The sequence below is a fragment of the Salvia splendens genome, chromosome 17 (genome assembly GCF_004379255.2).
Source record: "Salvia splendens isolate huo1 chromosome 17, SspV2, whole genome shotgun sequence".
In the NCBI taxonomy this organism is placed as follows: domain Eukaryota; kingdom Viridiplantae; phylum Streptophyta; class Magnoliopsida; order Lamiales; family Lamiaceae; genus Salvia; species Salvia splendens.
Window position 1 is genome coordinate 28,107,954 of NC_056048.1, and position 24,353 is coordinate 28,132,306.

Consider the following 24,353-nt stretch of genomic DNA (forward strand, 5'->3'; position numbering starts at 1 on the left):
GATAGTGCAATCTAGAGCGTTACGTTACACGTGGCATAAAAATAACTAGTGTTAATCAATCAGTGAGCATAATTAGTCATGCACAAATTAATTCATCATCCCAACTGTAAACTCCTACCATAAATCCCAATTACACGTTCAATCAACACTTCACCAAAAAAATTCCCTATAAAAGGAACCTCAAACATTATGCATTTCACTCACTCAAACTCTCACATACAAAAAAAATAACCCTTATTTTATAATCTAATTTCTAAAAAAAATCTCTATAGCAATACATGGCTTCCACAATGAAGGCAATGGGCATGCTCCTGATCGCCGCCGTGACGATGATGGCGGTTGCGCCACCAAGCGAGGCGGCGGTCGGGTGTGGCCAAGTGGTGTCTTACCTGAACCCATGCATTCCGTACGTGACGAACAAAGGCCCAATGGGAAGCTGCTGCAGTGGGGTCAAGGGGCTCTACAACGCCGCCCAGACCACCCCCGACCGCCAGAGCGTCTGCGGCTGCCTCAAATCCCTGGCCGGCTCGTACACCGGCTTGGACTACAACAAGGCCGCCGCCCTCCCCAGCCAGTGCGGCGTCAGCATTCCCTACAAAATCAGCCCTTCCACTGACTGCTCTAAGTAACTACTTTCGCGCGATATTTGCTTTTAAATACACGAACTTTTGATATTTTTTAATTTGGTTATGCTAATTTTAATTTTAGCTAGCCACCAAAAAATTTGTCGCATTTTTAACTAACTAACTAATACTAACCATAATATAGTAATGATTCTATTCATATATATCCTTTTAACCATTTTTTATTTAATATTTTTTTGTGTGTGCAGGGTGAACTGAGCTAAATGGTGAGCAATGATGCAACATCCGATCTACATGATGTAATATTAATATATAAATAAATAAATCAAGTTCTATTTCACTGTGTTAGTGAATATGAACTTGATGCGTAGATCTAGCTTAATGGTGATGTATCAGTTACTTTTTGAATGTGTGATTTATTATCGTCCTCTTTAAACTCTATATTTGCATTTCGTTTCTTTCTCTTCCATGATTAACATTTATAACAAAAAAATTGGAATTTTAAAAAATCACATGCCATATTTTTGGAATAATCAACTGAAAATAATTTAATCAAAATATTATATTTTTTGTTATATATATTAATCACTTACCATATTTTCGGAGTCTAATTGCAACTAAATATTTTTTACATGAAGCTAAAATAAGTAGCAAACCAAATAAAATAATATATTTATAATTATCATTAATTACTGACTAAAAATTCTCTATCGAAAATAAAATAAAAATTACTATATTTTATGTGACTAGAGAAATTTTATACTAATACTTTTTGGAGTTTCGTTCTACAAAAATAAAAACTAGAGCCAGCTAGTATACAAACCCGAAGAGAAAGAAATTTATTAATTAATGAATTCATTAACGCATGTATTAAAATTACAAGTACGACACAGCATCATCGTTAACTAGATTCTACGTACTTCATAAATGGTTTTAATGATTCATCGTGCTATTTAGTTCGAAATTTAATTGACTTAAGTACATTGATCTTAAATTAAATACACGTACAAAATGTAGAAAATAATTTATTTTGGAAAATGTCTTAAATATACCAAAACAAGTGATACTACCACTTATATAAAACAATTTTTAAATCTATACGAAATCAAACACGAAACAATTTACGAAAAACAATAAAAAAAAACATTACATGACCATATATATGTATTCAATAATATAAATCTCATAAGCACTATGATTTTAGTGCACTATGATTTTCATAATTCCTTGTCCAATAAAAATACACTACTTTTGTTATTTTTGTCCATTTTATAAAAATAGACAACTTCCATTTTTGATAATTTTTTTCTCTTTAATGAGATGAACTTCATTCTACACTAACAATACTTCAATCATATAAATATGCTCAAACGCAGCGGCGGATGCACACTGGGAAAAGGGGGTACGACTGTACCCCAAAATATTTCGGTTTAATATAGTATTAGTGGACAAGATAACAATTGGCGTTAGTAGCCTAGCAGTTGAAACTTTAAAGCTTCTTTTCCTCAGCTACATCCAGGTTCGGTCCCTTGTCAAAACAATTTTTTAAATATTATGTGTTTTAACTTTTGTGAAAATTCATTGGCCCATCACGATTTTTCATTGATACTCATTTATCCTTTTCAATTCAATTACTATATTTTTATTGTGTACTCTATTTTTTTATACTATATAAATTTATTTTCATTGATACATAAACTTGACTTGTCCTTTTCAATTTATGTTTGTTTTCATTCCTACACTATTTCATTTGCCTTCTTAGTTTGTAATTTCTTTAATTTTGTTTTCATTTATATTTTGTTTCATTACTTTGTTTTTAACAGATATTTATGTAGCTATTATTTAATAAATAGTAAAGTTTATATATGACTTTTCATACTTTTAAAACAAAATATTAAGAAAAAACAAATTAAAATCTAATTACAGAATCTATCATCTATAATGGATGAATTCAATTTGAATTAATTGTTTAAGACTATTGGACTTTTAAAGTAAACTGATCGGAACTTAAAGACGATTTTTTTAAAAGATAACACACTATGCAAAAGTTGAAGTAGATTTCCCATAATACATAAATTTAAGCACATTCATTTCAAATAAAATGAAGATAACATAAAACAAATTATTCATAACATAAAGAACCTCCTTTTTAAATAGTAGCAGAAATCATCTAAGTAATAACAATAGAAAAATTATTTATTTTTATTTACACTGAAGGATTTAATAAAAAAAAGATAAAGATTCTAATTCAGAAAAAATGACAAAGAGAACAAATGGCCTTATTCGAATATGTCGCTGTAATTATTTTAGCACCGCACCATCAAAAATCCTAAATCCGCCACTGTTCAAACGTTAAATATAGCATGATATTGAATTATTGATATGAATAAAATCTCCATTTAATTTGTGATCCTTATCCCGTGGGCCAGCCGGGCTATTGGTATTATTACGTTAAGTCTTGGAGCCCATTAGGTTTTTTTTTGTAATCCAATATATTAGCAACCACAACCAGTTAAGTCATTTGTTGTTAAAAAAAAGTTATTTGTTGTTACCGAAATTTCTTTGCAAACAATTTTCTAATGCATAATTTGATTGTTTCCGCTGCAAAAAAACGCTTTATGAAACAAACCAAAATGACAAAAATAGTGTATTTTTATGTGACATAGGGTTTAAGAATCCCTCCATAAATTTTTCCCTTTCTTGGGGTTTCCTAAAAATCATGTATCGGTTTATCTCTTCAATTGCTTTTTTTGTGTACGCTATTTATAACACACCATCACTAAGTCTTCAATCAATGAATAATTATTATTGACAAAGATCCCTACTCTAAATATATGTGACTAGATAATTACATTTTCAATTAGTAGAAGATCAAAGATTCGACAATGATTGCAAAGACTTCAAATGAAATACAAACATAGATTTCAATATGAGTAAGTTATATCGAATTTCTAAATTGAAGCAACTTCAATATTTATACCATATGAAAGTCTCCAATAGCTTGGAACTACAAGTGGAATATGCCACATCCTTATTTTACGCGGCCGCAGCTGCAAATAATATCCTGAGAGTAAGCGTCGTGTATAAAATGATATCATCAATTGCCTTACCGTGGCGCGGAGCATGGCCGTGGAGAAGGTGTTTGAGGTTTTTCCGATTGATAGAGAGCAAGAGAGAGCACTTGAATTCTTATAGAGGTTGTTGTTGCCTCTTCTTTTTCTTCATTGTTTCAAATTTGGGGTGAAAGAAAATTTGTGGTGTATGGTTTTGCCGTTTTGTAATGAATGTATTAAAGGGACTAAAGGCACATAGTTATATGCAATGAAGAATGTGTCACAAAATCTTGGTGGGGTTGGGCACGTTTGGTAGTTGGCTTCTTGGGATTTATGGATGTAAACCTTAATTAACATTTATTATAACTTATAAGTAAGTATATAGTCCTAGTTAATAATATTATAAAATTAAACTAACCACGCCAGGGGTGCACTAGGTGAAACTAGCCCTTTAGTATATAACACTCATTAGATCAAAATATTAATGTGAAAAAGGAATTAAAATATACGGTAAACTGAAATTTAGATTATATAATATGCGTAAATTATATGAAAACTGCAAAATTAACATAAATTTAGATTACATAGTAACCAAAATATAAGAAATAAATTATATAATTATCATTACCTATTTTTTTCATTTAATTTAATTTATAATATAATGCCACATGTAAAATTGTATCCGAAAAATCTTAAAATCCAATGAATTAATATAAGAATGTGCTCGGTTTTTTTAATATACCCTAACCACACGCCATATAACAACCATCTAAGGTTTCATTAAGGGTAATAAATGATTTTAAATAACATATTTTTATTACACTAATAATTGTAATTTTAATTCATACGAGTACATTTGCGGCATGCGCATGTACCATGCAATTATTGATAACAAAAGCCTGTATTTCTAGTTTGAGCACTATTAAATTTAAATATGACTAACATAACGCTGTTTACAGATATGCATAAATGTTTGAGTTATTTTCATTAATTAAGATTCTATATAAATGTTGAATCCTTTTTAAAAAAAGATTCTATATAGTACCAATATACAAACACTCCAATATAATTTTGACTAATACAATAAAATATAATTCAGACAAAACCAAAGGCCGTCCGATTTTTGCTTTCGCGACATCTTAGAAGTTTTAATAAAAAAAGCTAAAGCATTTTATTAAAGAATGAATTGCATCTGTCCATCGTGGATCCACTATCACTTAAATTACATATATATTTAACTGAGCCGATTTTCATAATTTATTTTTTTAAAGTTTTATATAGTACAAGTACTTCTTTTTTAACTACGTACACGTCATAAATCCACAATGTGTAGTAATCAATTGTTCGTTTCATATAGAAACTCTATTACTTTTTCTTCAAGAAATAATTATGGGAACGTGTTAAAATTAAATACGTGTTATATCCTAACATTAGACAATACGTTATCTAATTATTTAAAAAAAAGTTGGAATCCATACTCAAAAGCAACATGACATTTCACTACGTAAACATTCGGTCAAAAAGTGGCTCAAGCACATACGTGGAAATTGAGACACATTTTTTTATATTCTACTTTCAATTATTTTATTTTTGAAACGTGCATACATACAATAATTGGTATATTTATAATAAACAAAAATATCAGATTCTCACAAGGAATGAATCCACGTAAAATCATAAATCCACAAGTACCCTCGTGGAAATTCCGACATATATTTTGTTTATTTTTACTTTTCACTTTCTATTAGTATATTTTTGGAACGTGCATATATATTCCTACAATTGTTTAGTGCTATAATTAAAACAAATATTCAATTTCCACAAGAAAAGAATCCACTCAAATCCATGCACGTCACTTTTCACTTTCTACTTTATTTTTGGAACGTGAATATACATAAAATTATTGATGTATAAATTATCAAAATAACTATTAAATTTAATTAATTTCTGGTCAATTCCGCAACTTCAGATGAATGTCGATCATATCATAGGTTTGACATTTTTTCAATTACCCCATTATCTCGGATTTGGGATAATTAAGTCTGATGTGGCAAACATACAACGTTTATTACATTTAACCAATCTCTTCAATTCTTAAATATATATACGCGACACATCAATAAACTACGTACACTGTGATTTTTTCACCATGTAACGGTTAAAATATTATATAAAAATTATTAGACAATTTCCCCTTAAAAATATTCAGTTCCCACAAGCAAGGAATCCAAATAAATTCTCCCTCAATTCGTATACACATTAATAAAATTACAATAATTTCCAAATAGAATCTCCCACCATATTCTTTCAATTTAGGAAAGACCTTTCGGTTGGGAAAGTGAAACTAAAACTTAAACTAACTAAAGCTCACAAACTTCCCCTATCTTTCCGAATAAAGTTAACAAATTTTATTTAACTCCACCAACACAATATGTGAACACCAAACCACACTTTTGCAGCCCACAAAAGTAACCTTCTTCCTCGAAGGAGACATGAAACGTTACACCAATTACTAAGTAACAAATTCAATTCCCCTATAAATAGGTGCACCTAAATAATTAATCATGTCACACACACACACACACACATAAAAAAACATGGAATTTTTAGAATCTCTAGTAGCTCAAATCGGAAGCCTAATCCTCATAATCACCACCCTAGAAAGATTGATCCCTGCCCAATTTTGGACCACAATCGAAACACATTTCCGAAAATTAACCTTCCTCTTAAACCCCTACGTCGAGATCACCTTCGACGAGTTCCCGATAGATGATACGGACGGAGCAAGGCCTACACGTGCATAGAGGCGTACCTTGGCACCAATTTCTCGGGCAAGGCTGCGCGCCTCAAGGCTGCCCTGGCCGGGAAGGGCCAGGGCGTCGCCTTGAGAATGGACGACTACGAAGAGATCAACCATGTTTATAAAGGCGTGAAGGTTTCTTGGATGAGGAACACGAGCTATCCTAGGTGTTTTAATTGTGGATGGAAATATAGTTTGTATTACATATGTGTTTGTGAGGTTTTAATATGTCGAATTCGTTTGCTTTTCAACTTTGTAAGTACTTTCAAATTGATTAAGTGTACATTTCCCTGACATTTCGTCGAACATATAAATGGCATTCTTTTTGACGCATTTCGTCGAGCATATAAAAGGCCAAAAGAATAATACTGCTGCATTTTTACAACAACAGAAGGCTACGATGCATTAAACGCCATCGCATAAACAAGACGTGGTGCAATATTTGTAGGGATCAGACGAATTCCGGATTCACTATTTACCGAGACCTCTTTGGTCTTGTTACAAGATGGCTCAGTCAAACCATCAACCAAGCGACTGATATGTACAAAAGATCTAGCTATTACAGTCAAGATACACAATAGCTATTACAGACTAAGTCCTTGTGCTTAATCAATTCAAGACAAGCATCAATAACCCTGCACACTCAACAAAACCTTGTTAGTATCACAAGGTAATAGATCCAAACGGATCTGGTACAATAAAGGCAGAATACCGAACGAAATCACAAAGAAAACAACAATCAACGGCTCAGCCACCCGCCGATGATACAAGCCTATTCTCCAGAACACAGATCCAAAGGAGCACAGCTGAATCTGCCGGTGATTGACCTCACACTCCAGATTCCAGGCCTAACCGACTCCTACACTTCAGATCTACACCGTTCGAGAACAACCTCGCACAGAAACACTCCAAACAGAAACCCTAGTTCCCACCCAACTCCAGCAACCGAAATAGTTGCTTCCTCTATTACTGTAGCAAGATCTGAAGCACTTTCAACCGTGCAAGATCACACAGAATCACCAGAGAATCGTCGGAGAAGAAGGGAAGAAGAAGAAGAGTCAAAGAACTCTGAGAGAGAGAGAGAGAGATATCCGAAGAGAGAGAGTGAGAGTATTGAATGAGATAGAGAATCAGGAGACTCACACACATAACAAGCACACCCTACAATCCGACGGCTGAGAGCCATGATCCGAGTGGGAGAACACGTGGCTGAATCTGGAGTGGAAGTCATGAGTCTTGGGCCAGGCCCAAATCAGCAATGCATGGGCCAGTAACTAAAACCAGCCCAAATGAGAGTCCACCAAATATTCAACATGCTCCACCTTGGACTTCATTATGGGAAACCAGCTTGCACCACACGGCTAAGGTGTAAATTCATCACAGCCTACATGGTAGCCCCCTCAGCCCCAAAGAACAAAGTTCACTGGCATTTTTGGGAACCACCAAGTTGCCTCTAGACACCAGAGGGTTGAAAACCCATTAGTCTAAGAGGACTTGTTGCCTCAAGTCACCCATCACCCTTACCACAGTGGATTAGGTAACTGAGGTCTTTTTTCCCCGGGACATGCACTTATCCAAAATCAAAATGCAAAAACTTAATGCAGAAAATTAGTTTTTCAAGAGGTAAGCATTTAGTACCCATATCAGCTGGGTTCTTATCTGTGTGTACTTTAGAAAGAAAAACTTCACCTTTTTCTACAATATCCCTAATGTAATGAAATCTTACATCAATATGCTTAGTTCTATCATGGAAAACAGGATTCTTGCACAGTTGAATAGCAGATTGAGAGTCAGAGAATACCACAGGAGGAGTTTTCACAAAGTTAAGTTCAGAAAGTACTCCCTTTAGCCACACAGCTTCTTTCATAGCTTCAGTGATAGCAATGTACTCAGACTCAGTAGTAGACAAGGCAACAATATGTTGCAGTTGTGACTTCCAACTAATGCAGGACCTACACACAGTAAAAACATAGGAAGTGGTGGACTTCCTCTTATCCCTGTCATTAGCATAGTTAGAATCAACATATCCAGCAAGTTTAACACCTTCTTCACACTTAGAATAGCATAAACCATACTTTGCAGTATGCTTCAAGTATCTCAACAACCACTTCAAAGCTTCCCAATGCACAGGACCAGGATTAGACATATATCTACTCAAGCATGAAACAGCATAAGCAATATCAGGTCTAGTACTGACCATTAAGTACATAACAGATCCAATAGCATTAGCATAGGGAACTTTCTTCATGGAATTGATTTCAAGATCAGTTTGAGGGCAAAGGTCTTTACTCAACACAAAATGAGCAGCTAAGGGCACTGAAGCAGGCTTAGCATCATACATGTTAAATTTTTTCAGAATTTTGTACACATAGGGTTCTTGATGCAAAACAAGAGTATAATTCTTTCTATCCCTGAAAATATTAATTCCCAGAATTTTCTGAGCATCCCCTAAGTCTTTCATGTCAAAATTCTTGCTCAAAGCAGCTTGCACAGCACTTATGGTGTTCAAACAAGGACCCATGATCAGCATGTCATCAACATACAACAAGAGAAACACAGGAACAGTACCAAGGTTCTTCACATACAAGCAAGCATCAAAAGTGCTTCTCACAAAGCCCAAATTGTGCATACAAGTATTAAACTTAATGTTCCACTGCCTAGGAGACTGCTTTAGACCATATAGAGCCTTTTTCAGCAAACACACATGATTAGGAAACTTTGGATCTACAAAACCTTCAGGCTGTCTCATGTATATGGGTTTATCAAGATCACCATGCAAGAAGGCAGTTTTAACATCCATTTGCTTTAATTCCCAATCAAAATGAGCACACAATGCAAGCATTAACCTCACAGTAGTAAACTTAACAACAGGAGCAAATATTTCAGTATAATCTACCCCCTCTTGTTGAGTAAATCCTTTAGCCACCAATCTGGCCTTATACCTCAGCCCCTCCACCTCATTCTTTAGCTTATACAACCATCTACAGTCAACAACAGAGGCACCAAGAGGCAGGGGTACAAGGATCCAGGTCATATTAACTTTCAGAGAATTCATCTCTTCAATCATAGCATCATGCCACTTAGCCCAGAATTTAGATTTTGTAGCCTGCTTAAAGGTTTGAGGCTCATCCCCATCAGATTCATGCACATTGAAAGCCAAGTTTATGAGAGCAATTAGCCCTACATATCTAGCAGGTTTATTCACATTCACCCTTCTGGATCTATCCCTAGCAAGCACATAGTCATTCAAATTTGGTGCATCAATGACATTTTGAACTCCAGGAGGACTGTTTAACACATTCTGAGCAGGCACAGGAGCATTACTCCTAATAGGACTAGCATGCACATTGTCATCAGGTAAAGCCACATTGTTAACATTATCCTCAGGTAGATTTCCCTCATTAGGTGTGTCACTAGGACTATAGGCTGGCACTGAGTTCCAAAAAGGTTGCTCCACCTCACTTGAAGCATCCACTGGATGCTCCACATCAGTGGGTAAAATTGTGGACTCCTCCTCACTTGGAGGGTCACTGTCCACACTCTCTAGAGCTGAAGGATCAGTCAACCTCAGACAAGGAAAGTCATGCTCATTGAACACAACATCCCTGCTGATAATGACCTTAAATCCAGGCTCATCTCTCAGCCAGATCCTATACCCTTTAACACCCTCAGGATAACCCAAGAGAACACCTTTTCTAGACCTAGGTTCAAGTTTGTCAGACTTGGTATGCACAAAAGCAGAGCAGCCAAACACTCTTAGGTGAGAAAGGTTCAAAGGTTTTCCATAAAACACATATTCAGGGCACTGCCCCAATAAAGGCACAGAGGGAGACCTATTTACCAGATAAGTAGCAGTCAACAAAGCTTCACCCCAAAATTTTTTTGACAAACCAGATTTAGAAAGCATGCATCTAACCTTTTCAAGTAAAGTCCTATTCATTCTTTCAGCTACTCCATTTTGTTGAGGAGTATAAGGAACAGTTTTATGCCTTTTAATACCATGCCCAGCACATAAGTCATCAAATTGGTTATTACAAAATTCAAGACCATTATCAGTTCTGATTCCTTTGATTTTCTTTCCAGTTTGGTTTTCAATCAAGGTTTTCCAAGTAGTAAATTTTCCAAACACATCAGATTTATGTTTCATCAGAAAACACCACACTTTCCTTGAAAAATCATCAATCACAGAGAGAAAGTAGACAGAACCAGAGTGAGATGACACAGGAGCAGGTCCCCAAACATCCATATGCAAATATTCAAGCACATTCTTACTCACATTAGCAGGGACAGGTGTAGGAAAAGATACTCTATGTTGTTTACCAAGCACACAAGTATCACAGAAAGGTAATTCACCACAGACATCAGAATCAGCTAGAATGTCATGTTTTTTCAGAATATTCATACCCTTCTCACTCATGTGGCCTAGCCTATTATGCCATAGCAAAATTTTGTCAGACTTTACAACATTAGCAGATGCTTTTTCACAAGTAAGAGGCACAACATTGCAGACATACAAACCACACCTTTTTTGAGCTTTAAATAAGCACATAGAACCTTTACAGATTTTCATACAGCCATCCCCCCACTTCCCACTCAGACCAGAACCTTCAAGAGCATTACATGACATCAAGTTATAACACAGATCTGGAACATATCTAACACCCTTCAAATTAAGCACATAGCCATTACTAAATTTTAAACACACTGTGCCAATACCAAGAATTTCACATTTCTTGTCATCAGCCATTGACACATAAGTGCTAGAAACAGGCTTCATGTCAGAAAACACCTGCTTGAAGGGACTTACATGGAAAGTGCAACCAGAATCACATAACCAGTCATTTAAGGTATAAGGACACATAGGGGAAGCATTGATATTCAACAAATCATGCACCATAAACACAGATTCATTGTCAGTTGTTTCATACTTAACCATACTGGCAATGTTTTCAATCTGAGAGCTGTTATTATTATGGTGAGGAGGCTTATTCTTCTTAGGCTTGGTACATTCCTTTTATAATGTCCAGTTTCTCCACAATTGTAACATTTTCTGAAGGATTTAGGGTCCCTACTACTGGATCTGGACCTAAATTTCTTCCTTGAGTTGGATCTGTTATTAGAACCACCATTTGATTCATATCCCCCTCTTGAATTAGACCTACCCCTAACATTAAACACTTTATTGGCAGTAGATTTGTCAGAACCCCTTTCCCTCAGATCAAGTTCCTTAGATTTAAGGGAGCTAATTATTAAATCAAGAGGAGCAGAGTCTCTGCCATATTTAATGGCAGCCTTTACATCACTATAGGAATCAGGTATGGCATTCATTAGGGCAATACTTGTATATTCATCAATTGTTTTATCACCTGATCTCTTAATGTCTTGCACAAGTTTCTGAAATCTATCCACATTATCATCTATATCCTTAGACAAATCAAGTTTGAATTTAAACAGCTTTTCAAGCAAATACATTCTTGAGGACATAGAAGTTTCTGTAAACAGAGTATCAAGGAGTTTCCACATTTCAGAGGCAGATTCAACATGATCAACTTTCCTAATCACAGAGTCAGATAAATTGAGAATAATAGTGGCTCTAGCCAACTCATTCATTTCATCTTGCTTTTCAGGAGAAACATCATCAGACAAAGTACCATCAACAGACTTGAAAACCTTTTGCTGAATCAAAATACACTTCAATTTTTGTTTCCAAATCATAAAGTCATTTTTTCCATTAAAAGGAACCAAACCAATGGGCTGAGACATTTTGGACATCAATTCAGCCAAAACACAGTGAGCAAGGTAAGAACACACAACTCTGCACACAATAGGGAAAAGAGACATGCAGGCTAGGGCCTAACACAGATTTTCACAGAAGGAGCACAAAAGAACACGAAGTCAAGTACCCAGAGGGCAGTAACAGCTATCTGAACAGAAAATTTTCTCAAGAACAAAAAGAAAAAACACCATACACACAGGTCAAGCCCAAATCCCTGACTGTCACGAGCAGCACTGGCTAAGGCTATCCCAGATCGCAAGCACTCACTCTTGGAGGGCGCAGGGGGTCACTTAGGCAGTATATGTGCTTGGTGGCCAGGTAATAAGGGGTCAGAGAGACAGATAAAACAACAATCAAACACGGAAGCAGGTAAACACAGAGAAAACAACACAGATAAGCCTAAAACCTTGCCAAGGTTTACTACCAGCAGCAAAAGCCCAAACCTAGGGTGGCTTTAAACAGGAAAAACAAGAAAACAGAGAGAGTCACAGCCAATTTACCAGAGCAAACCCCCTACTCGAGGGAGGGTTCCACTTGCCCACCTCCTTAATGCGACTCGGCGTGCCGGAATCGTCCCCCCGTGGCTCTGATACCACTGTAGGGATCAGACGAATTCCGGATTCACTATTTACCGAGACCTCTTTGGTCTTGTTACAAGATGGCTCAGTCAAACCATCAACCAAGCGACTGATATGTACAAAAGATCTAGCTATTACAGTCAAGATACACAATAGCTATTACAGACTAAGTCCTTGTGCTTAATCAATTCAAGACAAGCATCAATAACCCTGCACACTCAACAAAACCTTGTTAGTATCACAAGGTAATAGATCCAAACGGATCTGGTACAATAAAGGCAGAATACCGAACGAAATCACAAAGAAAACAACAATCAACGGCTCAGCCACCCGCCGATGATACAAGCCTATTCTCCAGAACACAGATCCAAAGGAGCACAGCTGAATCTGCCGGTGATTGACCTCACACTCCAGATTCCAGGCCTAACCGACTCCTACACTTCAGATCTACACCGTTCGAGAACAACCTCGCACAGAAACACTCCAAACAGAAACCCTAGTTCCCACCCAACTCCAGCAACCGAAATAGTTGCTTCCTCTATTACTGTAGCAAGATCTGAAGCACTTTCAACCGTGCAAGATCACACAGAATCACCAGAGAATCGTCGGAGAAGAAGGGAAGAAGAAGAAGAGTCAAAGAACTCTGAGAGAGAGAGAGAGAGATATCCGAAGAGAGAGAGTGAGAGTATTGAATGAGATAGAGAATCAGGAGACTCACACACATAACAAGCACACCCTACAATCCGACGGCTGAGAGCCATGATCGGAGTGGGAGAACACGTGGCTGAATCTGGAGTGGAAGTCATGAGTCTTGGGCCAGGCCCAAATCAGCAATGCATGAGCCAGTAACTAAACCAGCCCAAATGAGAGTCCACCAAATATTCAACAATATTAATCATATCATATATCGTCGGTGCATGGAATATGTGGCAGACATTTCATGTTCATTAAATGCAGAGTGGCCTACGTTTTATTTATGTCGGTCCCATATGTCGGAACTAGTGTTATTGGGGTTAATTATTGAGTGGTCACCTTCATCTTGAAATTTTATTTTATACTAAATCTTTTAGTGTATTATTGTATTTATGTAATGAATAAGAAAATTAGTAATCACAATACTCGAAAATTGCATAGATAAAGGCATAAATAGAAGTCACTCTCATTAATAATAATCTTGGTTCATTTAATCCAATGGAAAGAAACAAGCAAATTTACAACCAATATTTTGTTTCACACATAGTAATTCAACGTAGGTTGTCAAAATACAGCACAAATCTTCATCAAATGATCACAGCTCACCTCACCCTACAACACACAGCATTAAACATTTATTAGATCACCATTATTTATAATAATTTTATAAAATGTAAATGAGATTCTCTATTCCACAATAATCCTTTTTGTTCAGCGACGTCATACTAATAATTTTATTAATTTAATAATAAAAATTTTAATTTTTGTTCAACAACGTCCTAGTAATAATTTCATTATTTTAATAATATTCATACAAAAACAAAATTTTATATCCTAATTAATTTTGATCGTGGACGGAGGGAGTATATAATTAAAAAACACGGAAATTTAGGATTTCCTTACTTGGCGCAGTCAGTGGAAGGGCTGATCTTGTACGGAATGTTGATACCACATTGTCGGGGGATGCCTTCGGCCCTACTAAAGCTGGCTTGGGAGTATCCCCTGGTGACGGATTTCAGGCAGTTGCAGACGCTCTGCCTGTCTGACGTCGTCCTGGCAGCGGCGTTAAGACGATTTGCGCCGCTGCAACAGGACCCTATCGGACCCCTTCCAGTCACATAAGGGTTGCATGGTCTGACGTATGAAATCACCGCCGTGCAACTGATCGCGGCCTCACTCAGGGGAGCAACGGCCGCGATCAGTGCGGCCGCGATGAGAACTGAGCACATCAACTTCATCACAACTTAATTTGTGTATGAGAGTGTAGTGTTTGGGATTTTGGTGGATTTATTTGATTTGGGGAAGCAAGGGCAAATTAGTCAAATGAAGAGAGCATTCATTTACGCATTTCGTCGAACAGAAAAGGGCCAAAAGAATACTGCTGCATTTTGACAATAATGCTCAAAGCATAGTTGTAAAGGAGAACGAGAGGCTACAGATGCGTTCAAATCATTGCATTACACAAGACATGGCTACTTTAATGCAGAGGCGTCTACGTTTAATTAATCAACATTGATGAATATCTATATCGTCGGTGCATGAAATATGTGGAAGACATTTCGTGTTCATTTAATGAAGAGGGGTCTACGTTTTGTTTATTTCCAGCCTATATTTCGGATTAATATTCCTTGTAAAAAATCCTTGTCATTTTCTTATGTAATATTTAATCCGGAATAAATAAAATGTCTCCACTTCTCGTTTTATTTAATTCGAGTAGTTTGAAAACAATAATTTTCATGGATTTTATTTAGCTTAAATTTAATTGTCAATTAAATCTCGAAAAACAGAATATTTTTGGTATATTATGCTCCTTTTAAAATTTAATAAAAAATCAAGAAATGTTGAAAAGTCAATTGTTTCATCTTACCACTATATATTTTATTTTTCAAATTTCATAGCTCAAAACAACATCGTTTAGTCGCCATTAAGACACGTTTGAGGCAATATTCATCCATCTTTCTAAGATTTTACGGGTGCACGCCAACTCAGCATTTCATTTGCCCGGACAAAATCAGCGTGAGACAAACTGTTAAAGCTTCATGATTTGTCAATTAAATTTTAATCAACTAGGATTTTAAGGAAGCATGTGCTGAATTTTAAAATAATATTAAAATATCTAATTTTATTTATATTTATAATATTTTATAGTTTTTAGGAGACACTAAATAATAGTAATTGTATAGACGGATCTGCATGACTTTAAACTATAAATAATATTCTTGTTATCAAAAAAAATTTCAAAAAAATATTTCACTGATATTTGGATCACTTGAATACTCTATATGCTCTTCTACTATAGTATATGGGAGAGAGAGGTCTTTAACTTTACCATCAATATTTGTATAGTAAAAATAAAGTAATTGTCTCAAAACTTACACTATAACATATAATAATATGTATAAAAAGCAGTAGCATATAAATATTCATAATATTGAAAAAAATAGATGAATATAAAAAAGAGACTAAATAAATATCATAAATAAAGTATACACTATAATATTAAGAAGAAGATCACAAAAATATTAAACTAAAAATGGTGTGTGGAAACTTGGAATATGATAGAATATTTATTATCTGACCTTCTAAATAATGTGAAGCTGTATAAATAAGATTTAATATACTAATTAATTAGACACGTAGAAATTTGGGCTTCCTTCCAATCACTAATCCCTAATGACCCAAGCCCAACATAAAATATAACTAATAGCTCAGTAAGACTATCTTCTTTCCCAAATCAAATTTCTCACACGCACGGTTGCAGAACGACGATGGCGGCCAGGGCGGGGAGGATACTGGGTCCGGCACCAGCCAAGCCCCCGCTGGAGCGGTGGCTTGTCCAGTGCTATCTCCGTCCTTGATCATGCGATATGTACCATAATTTGATCAAACTTTGCAATTTTCAAGGCAATTAACCCTTTTGTTTATTATATATGACAAGTTTTTCATAATATTGAGTGGTCACCTTCATCTTGAAATTTTATCTTATGGAATATTTTAGAGTATTATGATCTTTTTGTAATAAATAAGAAAATTATTTATCACTATTTTAAGTGGCTCGAAAATTGCATAGTCAAAGATATAAATAGAAGTCACTCTCATTAATAATATAAAAGTAAATATTGGTTCATCTTATCCAATGGAAAGAAACCATTAAATGTTACAACTAATATCTTGTTTTATTCATTGTACTTCAACGTAGCTAGGCTGTCAGAATACAACTGATCCTCACTTCACCCTGCAAAACACAACATTAAACATATTATTATTAGATTACCATCATTAATTAATTTTGTCAAACTTTGCTATAGAGTTTTGTGAATTATACACATTATTATTATTATACAGTTTTTTTTCACATTCCACTCAATTAAATCTTTATTTCGCCCATATATTCTACCAACTTAGCTCAGGTCTAAAATGTGAGTTGACCTAGTAGTAGAGTGATTAATGCTCGAGTCTGCAAAAACTTAGAATTTGCTTACTTGGAGCAGTCAGTGGAAGGGCTGATCTTGTACGGAATGCTGACACCGCACTGGCTGGGGAGGCCTGCGGCCTTGCCAAAGTTGACGCCGGAGGTTGACCCGGCGAGGGATTTCAGGCAGGTGCAGACGGCCTGCCTGTCCGGCGTCGTCTTGGCAGCGCCGTAAAGACCCTTTACGCCGCCACAGCACCTCCCAAGCGGGCCCCTATTTGTCACATAGGGGAGGCATGCTTGGAGGTATGAAATCACAGTGCCGCATGAGATCGCGGCCTCGCTCGGAGGAGCAATGGCTGCGATCAATGCGGCCGCGATGAGGACCGAGCACAAGAACTTCATCACTCCGGCCATGGTTTTGTTGATTATAAATGTGTTTGAAAGTGGAAGTGATTTTTTAGGGTTGAGATTGGGAGTGTGGTGTGTGTGTTTGAGTGTGGAGTGTAGGGTTTATATAGAGGGGATTTTGGGTGGATTTATTTAATTTGGGATGCTTAGGTAGTTGGGGTGACTAGATAAATGTTGAAATTGAATTATTGTGGATGTAGTTGGAAGAATAGAAGTTGGCATATGTCAATCACAAATTATTTTGTGGAAAAAAAGGCCAAATTAGTCCAAATGAAGAGGGAATGGAATTGTGACACGCCAATATGGAGCTTTTGGAAAATTAAGGATTGATAAATCAAACAAGGTTGGACATGTGATAGATCTCTAATCTAAACTATTTTTGTCAAGTTTAATAGTCTAATTGTTGTTGAATTCGCGATTTTTATTTAATGTAAATCAATATTTGACAGTACTATATTTTGCAAAAAGAATATGATCTTTTTCACTTTATTGCAAAATTAAAATCTAGTATAAGTTTTTTGATCATTCATAATAAAGTACTAATCATCCTTAAATAAATCTTTAAATTAAAAGGAATATCATAATCTTTTTCCCTTTATTGTAAAATACCCGACGGCTTCTGTATTGATAATTTAACCTAAGTAGTGAGTCATATCGATCATCGAAACGTTACACATTAAACATTATATTTACGAACTGAAATTAAACTAGTTATCCAGACAATAAAATACATCTTAGTTATTATGGCATTTTTTCTCTAATCAATAAGTCAGAGTTTCAAATCACCGTATATATAAACAATGAAGTATTAGTGGTCTTCTTTTATTAAAATTAAATTTAAAATTGACGTAGCAACAGATTTGGCCCATGCATGGAGGAATAATTTTATATAAAAAAACAATAATTATATGCATGGATTATTGCGTAATTGATGAAACTGAGATTTGTGACGTATTAATGTATGCAAAAGCTACACGTATGTTCAATTGCCGGTGGACTGATTAATGATAGGCTGCTAATTTTGTAGTCTAGACTTCCAAATCTTATTGTCTTGTAGTAATAATTTTAAATATTATCTGTCAATCCCAGCAATTCACTTCCACTTTGACACATGGAGTATTAAAGATAAAAAAAGATTTGAAAAATATTTAACTGTAGATATAAATTTAATACTTTTTGAAAAATATAATTTTTTTTTATAATTATTCTGTTCTATCCTTATTTACAATTTCAAACATTGAATAAAGTAATTTTAGTGAAGAAAGTTTAGAACAACTCAAATTGAGGAAGTAGACTACATTTCAAGACATCCCAATTAATTTCTTGATCCCTCCTTAAATGTGATCATAATTCACCAAGGTAACATAAATCTCAATTCTTAAAAATAAAAGAAAAAAAAATAGTTTGACAGTATAACAATATTAGGAATTTATACTTTCAAAACTCCTGTACAAAGGTATATATAAACTTGAATACAACAAGGAGAAAAGAAATGCAGGTTGAATCTCACAGAAACAACTAACAAACATAAATGAAACACATTCCAAACTCACAATATGATTGAAATTAAATCAAATGAAATATATATATAAAGATATATATATTTATATTCAGCAAGCTAAATGTCTGGGAGAGTGGTTGAACATGGTGTACCACATATACGCCCGCGAAAGCACCGTCTCCAGCTGCAGATGGTTCCAGTTATGAGTCGGGAGGTGCTGAAGAAACATCACCATCTCCTGAAAATCGAGCTTATGTAGAGTATCCGACCACTGCAAACAGCAAACACGTCGTCTAAGCTTCGTTCATAACTAACTGTGCAAGAAATCAAATAACCGTGCATCTTATGCATCACGAGGCGTTTTCTGAAGCCACTAACGGATGATGTTTACATCGGATGGTAGATTAGATTAGTACAAGAAACCAAACAACTGATATATATGATGAAAATTCGTATGGATTTTCAAGTCTAGCTAGCTTACTGTTAGAAGAAAGCTGGCGTAAATGTATACGAGAAAATCTGGCAAGGCGTCCCCTTCAGCGAGATAAGTGTCCCACAAGCGAGTGACGAGATCAAATGGAATATGTAAACAACTAACTTCATTAGCATTCGGTATTCCCTTTCGCAGTCAATGTAGGAAGATATATATGGAGCACTTAATAAATGTTATGAGTACACGGGCTTTGACCTCACGTATAAGTAGGCAATTAAACCATCGGAAAGCAAATTGAAGAAATTCGAGCTCCATGTGCTTTGAACAAGGTTCTATAATTTCAAATGAAGAAACCAGTGTCAATAAAAACAATTTGCACACCATGTAAAAGAAAGCAATTTTACATGGATGGAGGAAGTCGATTTTTCCGTCTCAACACGGATAAAAGCAATTTGCAAGTACGTTTATGAAAAAATAAAGTTAAGGATGTACCATCGATTCTTCCAACCAACTCCTTTAGTTTAAACACAAGTCACTGAATCCCAGGCTGGGCAAACGTGTAATGATCTTGCATACCATCGAGCAACTTTGTTAAACACCAGTAACAGTCGGCTTCTACGTCCAACATTTTCTCAGGAGGTAAATCAGTCATTGACCATGTCTCGACATATCCCTCTAGTATTCAGATAGAAAAACAACCAAAAAGGGAGTCGCGAGGTCATTTATTCCCTGCACATAACCGCTAGCTGAATGTTGTATAGCCCTGGAAGGGGAAAACCCGAGAGTTATACAAATAGATGACGCAGAAGAGATTATCAGTAGCATATTTAAAATGCAATAAAGATAAAATAAGTGCCAATGAAAGTATCTAACCATCTATAAAGTATTCGCTCGAGTGACTTTTGGACTTCTTCTTGTTGAAAGAAAGAGACATCAGGAACAGTTCTGGGACAATCGAGAGAAATCTACCACATACGCCAGGAATCCATCATCAAGAAGCACGAAATGACAGATTATGTATGGAAAGGAGAAGCGAATAAAATCTGGTCAAAGCAAAAAAACCCGACGAAGCATGTTGATCTCTTCCTCTGTGCGCTCTGTATCTGGAATATCATATTGTAGGGCGACACAATCAAGATACTCCTCCCGCTTTCTTCTCAGCACGGCTTCCCTTCTATCTGAATTAGAAGGCGCATATCCCTGTTGTCGGTTAATATTTTATGCTTGTAATACCGAATTTCACCAAAAGAATTTTAAAACGCAAGCACTAAATACATGAACTAACCATACATTGTCAAAGATGTATTGAATGGAGTGTATAAGGAACCGGGCATACCAAGAGAAGCCTCCATACAGTAGGACGCAGATACTGGGGCACGCTGCTCCATGCTAGTTCACGGAGTTTTCTGCATTGATACACTTGAAATTATACATCCACAAAAATGCAATATACAGACAGAACACAAGAGTAGAGTACCTATAGCTAACGTCGGCTCAGATAATTCCTTAGCAAACTTCATCAGCCTTGCAGAATCCGTAGCTCTTGCACCCATTTCCAGAATCATTATGTTTTTGCTACCCATATTCGAAGTGTTTGTATGGTCACTAAACGAAACAGTGTTTGAACCACTGCGGTTTTGGGGTTTTTCCTAAAATAAGACAAACTAGTCATATTCAGCCAAGATTCAAACATTAGAGTAATGAAAAAGGTATTGAAAGACAAGACACCTCAGTCAATGTATCTGTTTGTCTCACTTGGCCAGCATCACTGTCTGAGAACCTTCTGTCACCTAGTGGATCAAGAGGATCCAAACACCTTGTTATTGATATGCTACCAGGAAAACTGCGACCTTTGAGTAACCTGCATCTCGAGACACCATACAATCACTAGATCTTGATGACAACAGGTAAGTCAAGATTAAAGTGACTCATGGATCACGAGCATGTTAAGACTCCACATACATATATACCATGAAGGAGTGCAACTTAGGTGGTAAGACGTTTCCCCTCCAACCAATAGGTTGGGGGAAGTTAAGCTAATGGCTTATATCTATTTAGTATATCAAGAGAAACAGAGATGAATACTTACTAGAGTTAATTGGCCCCAAATACTCCAACTTTGGGCCATATTTGGTTTTCCACATACATGAACTTTAAAACACGAACTTTCCTCTTTTCCTAGGATTTGACATGAAATTTAAAATGTACCTTCTAAAACCAACATGAACTTTACTATAACTAGATTTTCTCACGAATCAAACTTGACATGGAATTTGTCCCAAATTACAAAAAAAACGCTACCTTTTCTGGATTTTCTCCTAAACCAAAAATCCAAATGGCAATCTTGATTTTCCATGTAGCATGTCAATTTCGATTTGAGAGTTCATGTCCAAAACCAAAAATGGCTCGAATTCGTGTATTTTGAGTCAATTATCTCTAATTACAATGGAAAACATCCGAATATTGATATTATGTTGCTGGGAGAGTTTGGCCAGAGAAAAACAAGGTAGAAATCTATTCAATTATATACACAGAGCTAAGGTTGATTATTCATACATATAGCTAGAGCTGAATTAACATTTCAAATCTCAATCAAATAAAAATGCATTAATTGTTAGTCAAAGTTCAAATTTTTCTAACTCCTAAACATTAATTTTAGCTGCAGCATTCAAACACAATTTTAAACACAGCATTGCCACGATCTTACAATTTAGCAACATGAAGGGTTAGATCCAAACACATTCCATATTAATCGAATCTCGCCCAAAATCACATGCTCATTTTTATAAATTTGACGAAGCCCATTTGAAATTATCGAGATAATTCCACAATGGGAGCTCAAATCAGACGAAATTGCACCAAATTGAGGAATTGCGGTGAAAAAAAATTTGTGGAAATGAAAAGTACACTTGAATGTTCCTGAGAGTTTGGCTGAATCTGAAATCCAAATTAGAAGATGAAGCAGAAGCGGTTTCTCTGTTGCGATCTTCTTCCCCACCTCTGGGATTAATCATAATCTCTTTTTATTTTTAATAATCATGCCCGGAATAATTAAATGGTCATTGTTCTTCGAAATCTTTTGTATATTTACCAACCTTTCTTTTTTTCACTTTTTTTTTCTTTCTTTATTCTATTGAAGAAGATTGAATCGAATGGCTCTGTTTCTTTAATTTTGTGAAGAAATTAAGTTTTATGAATTTAAATTTTTGTGTGGTTACTCAATATCCTTCCCCAAATGGTTAGCTCAATATTTAATTTTACTTTTTTTCTTTTAGATGGAGCAATTTCATTTAATTTGCTAAACTACGACAAATAAAGAATAGCCACTAAACAGAGGTGCAATACCTTGGCATTAAAAGTAACATAAAGATTCAACAATATGACAGGTTTTATTTAAAAACAATAACATAATTTAAGGGTTGGATTTATTTGGGTGTGTAGTCAACAGAAATGAAGTTGTCGAGTTGAGGCAGAAAAAACTGGGCGTAAGCGAGGTGGTCTGGATGGGAAAGATAGTGTGCAACACCTTCGACACTTTCAAATGTTAAGTCAAAGATATGAGTGAAACCTTGTTGATAATTTGCAACGCTAAGCTCTTCACCCCTGCCATGCCATGTAAACACCACAATCTCAATTTAAAAGATTTAACTGAATCTCTACATAAGAAAATTGGGTAGTACGTACCATTTAAAGGACTTCAATGAAGGGAAATGGTGGACAATCTTTTCAAACCGTTTGATGCATTCTTCTTTCTCTTCCTCGGTTATGCCTTCTTTGAATTTTGCAAGCAATATGTGCTTTACTTCTCCCTTTCCCTCTGCCATCTCTCTCTCTCTCTATTACAATATTGTATGGATGTGTTTAATTTTAATAGGACAAGTATATATATTGGCAAATTGGAGATAAGGTTCCTCCTCACTACCACTACACTATAACTACAACAACCAAAAGTCGTGTGAAGGATAATAGCTAGTGAGTAATTTGGTGGCTACATGTATGTCTACGTATATAATCACGCCTAACAAAATGAGATCTTGTTAATTTAGGCCAGTTCGATAAGATCGAGAATAGAATATTAATTTATCAAGTGTCTTCTTTTCTCTATTGTTTTATACGTATATACAGTGTCGTCACTCCCTTTTGATTATACCGAAAACAAAGTTGCTTCATTTGAATATGTATTTTTTCATTATTTATTAATTTTTTAAATGAAATATACCATTATGTATGTCACCAAAAGACTATGTTTTATGTACTGATAAAACAGTGAAGAAAAATTGATTTTTTCATAATTTAATATTTATTTTTTGTATAATTATGAATTTGATCAATTTGCTGATTATTCTATTCGATTAGTTGGTTGTAGGCCTTGAGACAAAGCCCAATTTGATTGATCTCATGGATCTGGCCCACTAGGGAGGAGATATGGCCCAACTAAACTCAATTTAGTGACAGATAATATTCCAGAGTAGTATTACTTAGTATTCATATATAATAAGGACAAATTTTCCTTCTAAATCAAATAACTCAGAACATCAATCTTCGATTTGTTTAATGCAATCTTCGATTTGTTTAATGCAATCTTCGATTTGTTCCTCACTTACACTTTCATTCAACTTTACAACAACTACATTCTTTATCTCCATATCTCACTCTTTGTTTCTCTCACACTAAATCTCTCATAAATATCGTCATACTTATACAACAAATATTGGTATCTAGATACACTGTACAAGTCTTCTAATTAAGCTTGATGTCACTTGAGAAAAATATAAAATTTTTCTTGATTAGTTTTTCAAGCTGACACACCTTGTCATATTTTGGTCGAATTTTTACTGAATTAATGGAGTTTGATGTCTATCATATTTTGCATGGGAAAAGTTGTCGCTTTTTGAACACTCACATATAGTGGATTTTTTTGGATAGCATAAATAAATAAATTTATGTCAAATTCTCGTACTCCCTTCGTCCGCCATTAGGAGTCCCGGCCATTTTTGTCTTCTCAACATTATTCTCTCTCTTACTTTACCATTTCTCCATTTTAATTATTTATTATCATTTTTATAAAACGAGTGCGCAAAAATGACCGGGACTCCTATGGCGGACGGAGGA

General features: G+C 35.4%; 3 protein-coding genes and 1 long non-coding RNA gene across 6 annotated transcripts; 1 reads left to right on the top strand and 3 right to left on the bottom strand.

The window, feature by feature from the left end:
- The first annotated feature begins 211 nt into the window (after window positions 1–211).
- Window positions 212–1,020, top strand: LOC121773690 (non-specific lipid-transfer protein 2-like). Its single transcript, XM_042170594.1, has 2 exons — window positions 212–625; window positions 833–1,020. Exons 1-2 carry the CDS (start codon window positions 279–281, stop codon window positions 840–842), a joined length of 357 nt encoding a protein of 118 aa, XP_042026528.1. The 5' UTR covers window positions 212–278; the 3' UTR covers window positions 843–1,020.
- Window positions 1,021–13,953: 12,933 nt separating this feature from the next.
- LOC121773791 (non-specific lipid-transfer protein 2-like) lies at window positions 13,954–14,942 on the bottom strand. The gene is made up of 2 exons (XM_042170708.1): window positions 14,388–14,942; window positions 13,954–14,096 (listed from the first exon to the last, which is right to left on the bottom strand). Exons 1-2 carry the CDS (start codon window positions 14,720–14,722, stop codon window positions 14,087–14,089), a joined length of 345 nt encoding a protein of 114 aa, XP_042026642.1. The 5' UTR covers window positions 14,723–14,942; the 3' UTR covers window positions 13,954–14,086.
- A 1,621-nt stretch (window positions 14,943–16,563) lies between these two features.
- On the bottom strand, window positions 16,564–17,401 carry LOC121773296 (non-specific lipid-transfer protein 1-like). Its single transcript, XM_042170127.1, has 2 exons — window positions 16,967–17,401; window positions 16,564–16,719 (listed from the first exon to the last, which is right to left on the bottom strand). The coding sequence occupies exons 1-2, from the start codon at window positions 17,311–17,313 to the stop codon at window positions 16,710–16,712; spliced, it is 357 nt and encodes a 118-aa protein (XP_042026061.1). The 5' UTR covers window positions 17,314–17,401; the 3' UTR covers window positions 16,564–16,709.
- A 1,309-nt stretch (window positions 17,402–18,710) lies between these two features.
- LOC121774639 lies at window positions 18,711–23,202 on the bottom strand. 3 transcript variants are annotated; one of them, XR_006044960.1, is made up of 9 exons: window positions 22,926–23,202; window positions 22,149–22,844; window positions 20,970–21,102; window positions 20,719–20,890; window positions 20,578–20,647; window positions 20,115–20,419; window positions 19,734–20,004; window positions 19,290–19,573; window positions 18,711–19,079 (listed from the first exon to the last, which is right to left on the bottom strand). It is a non-coding gene; the product is annotated as an uncharacterized LOC121774639 (long non-coding RNA). The 3 variants fall into 3 exon arrangements; XR_006044959.1 differs by having other exon boundaries at window positions 20,115–20,441; XR_006044961.1 differs by having other exon boundaries at window positions 20,115–20,441; window positions 20,532–20,647.
- Between the last annotated feature and the right edge of the window lie 1,151 nt (window positions 23,203–24,353).